The sequence below is a fragment of the Brassica oleracea genome, chromosome C3, assembly GCF_000695525.1.
Source record: "Brassica oleracea var. oleracea cultivar TO1000 chromosome C3, BOL, whole genome shotgun sequence".
NCBI classification, from domain to species: Eukaryota; Viridiplantae; Streptophyta; class Magnoliopsida; order Brassicales; family Brassicaceae; genus Brassica; species Brassica oleracea.
In genome coordinates, this window is record NC_027750.1 from 13199164 (window position 1) to 13206640 (window position 7477).

The following is a 7477-nucleotide window of genomic DNA, read 5'->3' on the forward strand; positions in this document are numbered from 1 at the left end:
AGGAGTCCTCGCTGCATCTTTCAATAAGAGTTCTTCCTATTCATGGTGTGTTCGCTGATCTCATAAGTACTCGGTGGCTTCTTCTTGGTTGTTAGAAGAAATATAATGAGGTTGAGGTTTTGGTTTTGGTTCAATCGGATGAAGATGCGGTTGTGTTGGAAGGTTTTGCCCAGGTGTTTCGGTTCTTTGTGGTTCTTGTTAGTGTGGTCGGTGTTGTGCTATTCTGTGTGTTCTGGCTCTTTATCGTGGACGGAAGGGTTCAGGTGAGTTTTTGTTTTGGATTATACGTCTTGTTGCTTGCTCTCTTGGCTGGTGGTGTACCATGGCAAGACATCCGGCTGATTTAGACTCTGGACTATGTTATCTGTGGTCGGTTATTGCTTTGTTTGGGTTGTAGCTTCCCTCTGATGGGCTTTGTTTCTAGGGATTTTAAATTCCGCGATTAACCTATTGCTCTAAAATCTATAGAAATCATAATCTACAGATTGCTATAAATCTAAAACCTGTAAAAATTAAAATCTACACATTACTATAAATCTAAAAACCTGTAGAAAACAAGTTCTACAATTTAATATAAATCTAAAACCTGTAGAAATCAAAATCTACACATTACTATAAATCTAAAAACATGTAGAAACCGAATTCTACATATTTACTGTATTCTACGGATAAGAATAACCAGTTCCAAAAAAATATGAGAAGAAAATATTTGGAAATATTCAGTTTCCATATATTAAAAAATCGATTTTTAAGAAAAGAAAAAATCGTGGGACATAAAGTATAGGTTTAGCTTTTTTTTATTTGAGGATTTTTAATGTTTTCTATTTTAATTACTTTAGTTATTTATTATATTTTAATATTTAACAATTGTTTTGTTAATTGTAATTTCGAATTTATAATTAAAATTAAGGGCATTATTGGTATTTTAAAAATAATTAGTCTAATAAGATATAAAGTATATGAGATTAATCTAATGGGATATAATTACCTATTTTTGGCCTCAAACTACAATTTTCCCAAAAGAATTTTAGAATAGTTGAACTTTCGGTCCATTTATCTCGGTTAATAAAAAGAAAAAATATGATAAGATTGATTTTTTTTTTTTGTCACTGAATATGATAAGATTGATAAGAGTCTAAAAGTCGGGGACTGGCCGCTTCCATCCGTTTTGACGACCAGTCAGGTGGTCTAACGCGTAAGGAAACAACACGGGGGATTCGTCATGTGTATCACCAACTTGGTCCAACTCTATCGGTTTAACTGCCACGTGGTCCGGGCGGAGAAAGTTAACGGTTCCAGAACAAGTATCCATGTGGCGAAAGCCAGCTGGAACGCTGATTGGCTTTCACGTTTATCTACGCCGCTGATTAATCCAATTAGATGGGACCCTCACCAACTTACCTTTGTGTTTAGTTGTTTTTTCTAATTCTCCACATAATCATTTTTGATGTTGTATTATTGGATATTTTTAATTAGTAGTTAGAGTATATACTTATATTGTACACTCTTATATTAATTGCATCGTGGAGACAACAATAGATTTGGTTTGGTTATATAACCTTGTTTGTGGATTAACTCATGATTATCGTTTATGAAATAAATCATACCTTGTCGGTGGACAAACTCATACTTATTGTTTATAAAATTTAAATCATGAAATGAAAATAGTTGGTGGATAGTCTACAAAGGTTGAGCTAAAAAAGAGGTTTCCTATGAATGAATGAAGCATGTCTCCGGCCGCTTTATCCGACCATTATCCATTCTTCTCTATCATACTTTATTATTCTTTTTAATCAAGTAACATCATTAACAATTAATTGCTTTGATTTGGGCATATCTGAAGATAGTTATATGCTTGTAGTTGGTAGATATCCACCACCAAACCAAGAATTACAGTCTTAGTTTTAGTCGAGCCTCCTCTAAACATCAAATGCTCTACGTTCTTATATTATTTAGAACTCTTATTGAAGGCAAAACTATTTAATAATATAAGACATATATTTTAACAGACATATTTTAACATCTATATATGAGTGTGATTGGTAAGAGCTGTGATTTTTTTTTTGCTGTAGAAATATTGCTGTGATTATTTTGGCTTTGACTCTAGATTTTTAATTTGGGTTGTAGGAATTTGTCTTTGCAGAGCAATTATAAAGACATAAATTTAAAGAAGTGTTGTGGAGTAAAAAAAAAGACTGAGCTTTAAAAAAAATATAAATCAAGATTGGTGTAAATCTAGAGCTATGGGTATAATTGTGGCTACGAAGAGTAACTACAACGATCGTCAATCACACCCTATATTTTAAGTGACAACGGTATCCGAACAATCAATATTTTTATATCATAAATGATTTTTAGCACCATGGATAATGGAGTTTTAGTTATTAGTATTTAACTTGGAATAGATGGCATGATTCGGATAAAATTTTGTATGGGAGCACATTACGCTGCCTAAAATGCTGAATAAATGCCGGAGAGGAGAAGGCATCTCCTACTATACTATTTACTTGCATGTGGATGAGATCTCACACAAATAGATAAACATACATATTCTTTGATGTGACATTCTTAAATTTTTATATTTCTCCCTACCTCTTTTATATCTTCTTACTATACTTATCTGCATTAACTGCATTGCTTTGGACTTAGCCCCATCCAGGCATACAGCAGTCCATGTGATCTCTCCATCATGGTTTGTGAAAAAAAATCTCGAAATGAAACTATACTGAGGATGTGACAGTTTCATGTAAAAACTGGTACCAATTCGATGTACATCCGCTGTGGAACATGGAAACATATTCTCATTTTCCTCGTATATGTCGGCCTCTTTTTTTTGACTTTTTTTTTTCCAATTTTTTTTTTTTAATCAAACGGGCCTAGCCCACGGCCGAAGACTGAGTACACCAAAATACAACCCAAAAAGCCCACAGAACTAACGGCAACTAAAAACGGCCGAAGCCCAAATAATGAAAATGGCCCAAGGCCCAAACAGCTACGTCGGACTTGACCTAGACGCGCGTCAAGGAGGAATGGGCTTTAACACGTGTAAGAATCTGGCTCATCAGCCCGCCACGCGTCGTCCGCCTCGACTTGAACGCCCATCCTCGCACAGCCACCGACACTTACCACCGTCCCCACGTTTCGCCGGAGATCCGAGACTACAGAGCCTCCGCGAGACCATCGCTCTTCTACGCTGCCTTGTCTTCCCGTCGGAGAGTTCAATCGTTTGAACGAGATCTCTTCCGCCTATGAATCACCGGAAACCCTAGACAAGCAGGACGAGAGCCACCGCTATCCTCCTCTTCACCCTCGTTACCGTCGCCGGAGAGCTTCATCTTCTTGAGATCTCATCCGCTACGACCCACATGACCAAATCTGACCCACGAAACACATCAAACTTCATAACCTCGATCCAGTCACCACAACCCAAAAGACATGGGGTTCCATGACGGCAGCGCGGAGCTTTGTAAGCCTCCACTCTCCGTGACCAAAAACCGGCGAAGAAAGAACTGACTGAGCCTCCTCTTCCCGGAAGCTAGAGCCGCGTCAGTGAAACTGAGAAAGCTTTCACCCTCCCCCGCATAAGGACCGGCGATGATGGATCGAGGGTAGCCTCCATCTCCCGGGTAAACCGACTGAACATGCAAGCCGCTCCATCTCCACCGAGAGCCTTCAAACGACTGCGCCGTTACTCCAAAGCCGAACCACCTATGATGGAGAGCCTCAGCATCAGAGCTCCGACAAGGCAATCGTTGACGGGACTGTGAAAACGAAGCGGAAAGGACCAGAAACCATGAAGAAAAAAGTGTTCCGGCGACGGCACGAACGCTCACGCGTCGGCCGTACACCGGAGTAGATCTGACTTCTCTCTTCTCTCTTCTCTCACTTCTCTCTAAGTTTACAAGGACAAAACACAATTTTGTCCATTTTTGACTTTTACTTGACAAAAACTTGGAAATTGGAATAATACGTAATAATATAATAACACCGATGTCATCACAAAATGCTATAGCAGATCCTTGTCCACAAAAAGCCTTCACTTCATTTTCTTCTTCTAAAATTATACAGGACGTTAATTTAGCACCACCACATAAATCGTGTCTTTTTCTTCTAGAAATTATTCTGTTAGTTATAAGTGGCACGACATGTTCCTCTTTTAAATCCGCAATTCCCATGCTTATGTTTCCTCCTCTCATGGGAGTGGCGTAGCATGATTCTAATCTATTTTTTTCATAAACTTTGTTTTCTTCCCAAGTTATCAACAAAATCATGCCTATCAATCAATCAAAGAAAAAGGCATGCTTATCTCCACTAGTTCTATGAGGGATAAGGAAAACGTAAAGACCCAAAAAACGTGATTTCTCTATTTTGCTGATATTGTATTTCAGAGCAACATGATGTAAGTTGGACACCAAAAGTATATAATAAGGAAACAGTAGTAACTAAAGAATAACGCCCAATGGGGTCATAGAAAAATATCTTGACGGAGATAAAACTAAAACCAAAAAGTTGTTTTAGATAAATAACCAAAATATCCATAAGAATGCACCAACAAAATTCTGAAAGTGAAAATAAAGTGTTCCTTTAATTGATAATCATAAAGATAAACTTGGTGCAAAGCATAAGACGGCATATATTTTAGCCGAACAGATCGAAACCCATGTCCCCATCAGACTCATCCGCAGCTTCTTCCACCACAGCAGCCGCCACAGGAGCTCCACCAGATTCTCCGGAAACAGGTGCAGCCGCCGCAGCAGCAACTGCAAACTTGCTTGGATCCTGAACCATATTATAAACAGTTAATAAAATATTTCATGACTAATCAAATATTCAAAAGAAGAAAGCTATTAACCTTGAGGAACTCCTTCACATTCTCAGCCTGAGGGAAAGAATACTCAGTAGCCAAGGCAACAGCGAGAACATTCTTGTAAGCATTGATGAACATGTGAGGCGCAGCTGCAATGGTTGGGTAAGAGATGGAAAGAGAAAGGGCGGTCACCAGCGAGACACCAGCTGCAAACTTTTCAACAAGGTCGTCTTCAGTGAGGTTAAGCACCTCGGGGTCAAACACTGAGCCGTTGTCGTAGACCGACTCCACGACGAGACCGTAAGAGAACGGCCTGATTCCGAGCTTGGCTAGAAGCGCAGCCTCGGAGGAGCCGACCTTGTCGCCTTTCTTGATGAGCTCAACAGGGGTTATGATCTCAACGGTACCTTTGTTGATCTTGGTTGGAATGTTGAGCACTTGGAAGAAAGAGGTCTGCGATGGGTCGAGGCCAGTGTTGCCTGGTTGCACAACCACATCGATTGGAGCAACTAAGCCAACACGAGCTGGAGCTCCAACCTGTTTAACAAACAGAACATGAGAGTTTTCATCAATTAATAGTACAACCTATGTTATAAATAAATCAATCATAGCACTAGAAGGAGGCTAAAAATGTTAACCTCAGAAACTAGAATGCTCTCTAATCAAATATTAAATTAATTCCAAAAAAAAAGAACACAATGGCTACAGATGTAGGAATATGAAACTCAGTAAACCTAATACTTTCAACATCATCATGAATGTGGCTGCGTCTCAACACAAAATGAAACTATTAATCTCAGAGTAATACGTTACAGAACACAAGGACTGTCGTCTAAAGTAAGCAACAACATTATTACATAATGCCAAAGAAGCTCGGACAAACCTTGTACTTAGCAACCTCCTCGCTGACTTCCTTCAAGTCACCCTTGGTGAAGATAAGCCCAACATTACCCTATCACACACATTCATAAACAAGATTAATCAAGCTCTACACAGACAAAGATCACAACTTTCACTTACAAATCAACAGAAACGAACCTGAAGGAGAGGCATGAGATTAAGAAACCCATCATTTCCCGTTTTCTGAGCATGAAGCTTAACAGACCTCTTCATCATCGTGTTCTTCCCCATGAGAACAACCGAATCTCCGCGCAGACCTTTCCTAATGTTCTGAAGCTGAGTGGACCCGACGTTATCCGCCGCGACGATGAGGATCTGAGGGTACTCATTCAGAAGCTGGCAGAGCTTCGAGTCGTACACGATCTTCTTCTCCGCCTTCGTTGCTTTCACCGCCATTGATACTTCGATTAACAGAGGATGGTAATGATAAAGTGAGGGCCAAGACGAAGCTCGAGCTCGTACAAGGCGGACAGCGAATTTGCGCCGTCGCTTTAACCTCCGAGAGTGTTTTGTGAGTTAAAGAGGAGAAAAGAGAAACCCTAAACAAAAAAAAGCTGCGAAAGACTATGGAGGAGGTTGAAGGAGAAGGTTTTAGGGTTTATATAGTTACCGGGGGGGTGGTTAGAGTTCTCTGCGATGACCTAGATCTAACGGTTTAGATTTGTTGGGCTTGCGATGTGGGCTCAGTGTGCTCTTAGCCCACTACATCGTTAAATGTGTCAACTTCTCTTTAGCCCAGTAAACCTTGACGATAACTTGTGCGAATTTGATGTTGGAAGGTGCATTATGGAACGTCTTAGGCATTTTTCTCGGAGTCGAAAAAAAAAAACCTAAACTGATCCAAAAATATGTCATGATGATATTGATCTCCCTAATCAACTGATGCAAATCCGCATAAAAAATATTCAAGTACCAAACTGAGTCTAAACGCATAGGACTCGATGAGTTTACATCCAAAAAGAACCAACCCGAAAACTTATACCTATTTATAATTTTGTTATTTTTTATTTTCTAATTAGCTTATAAACCATACAACTTATAATGATTTTGGGCGCCAATGGTCAATGTATGTCAAACTTATTTACATACATAATATTGTATTAGTACCCATGCATCTTGAATTATATACAAGTAAAATCATATATACAAAACATATCATCTTCGGTTATTTTGTTCTTGTATAGGTTCTGAAAGTGGGTCACTCTTGGTTTGTCTTTGGAGTGTCCAAATAGGATGATGATCCTTTTGAAAAGCATATCATGATGATATGTGCAGGGCACTCTTTGAACCATGATTCCTAATGTTATGGTGTATTCAATCACTACAAGAAAACATAATCTTAACGAGGGCGGTTTTCCTCGTTATTTCGTCGTAAAAGAGGCTTTACGACGAATTAGCGAGGAAACGCGTTTGCTCGTTACACGTCCGTCGTAACACATATTTCCTCGCTAATTCGTCGTAACTTAGCGAGGAATATATTTCGTCGTAAAGACGAAGTAGAACGATTCGTCGTAAAGACGTCGCTACAATTCCTCGTAAGGACGTCGCTACAATTCCTCGTAAATAACTCGAAAACAGTTCCTCGTAATCTACACGTAAATACCTTGAAAGATTTTCCTCGCAAAATACACGTAACAACCACGAAATGATTTCCTCGTAAAATGGTCGTAAACATTTCCTCGTTATTTCCTCATAAATAATTCCTCGTAAACTACTCGTAAACTGTTTCTCGTCATTTCCTCGTAAGATTTCCACGTAAAGAGGTCGTAC

The 7477-nt window shown here is 39.1% G+C and overlaps 1 protein-coding gene across 1 annotated transcript; it reads right to left on the bottom strand.

The window, feature by feature from the left end:
- Positions 1-4496: 4496 nt before the first annotated feature.
- On the bottom strand, positions 4497-6264 carry LOC106328069 (60S acidic ribosomal protein P0-1). The gene is made up of 4 exons (XM_013766425.1): positions 5846-6264; positions 5691-5759; positions 4853-5344; positions 4497-4779 (listed from the first exon to the last, which is right to left on the bottom strand). The coding sequence occupies exons 1-4, from the start codon at positions 6101-6103 to the stop codon at positions 4639-4641; spliced, it is 960 nt and encodes a 319-aa protein (XP_013621879.1). The 5' UTR covers positions 6104-6264; the 3' UTR covers positions 4497-4638.
- Between the last annotated feature and the right edge of the window lie 1213 nt (positions 6265-7477).

Bases quoted from the DNA above. Each gene is read 5' to 3' on its own strand.
- LOC106328069 (XM_013766425.1), bottom strand. From the start codon at position 6,103: ATGGCGGTGAAAGCAACGAAGGCGGAGAAGAAGATCGTGTACGACTCG. The intron at 5,345-5,690 runs GTTTGTCCGAGC...TTTGTTAAACAG, and splicing joins AGGAGGTTGCTAAGTACAAG to GTTGGAGCTCCAGCTCGTGT. The intron at 4,780-4,852 runs GTTAATAGCTTT...AATATGGTTCAG, and splicing joins ATGTGAAGGAGTTCCTCAAG to GATCCAAGCAAGTTTGCAGT.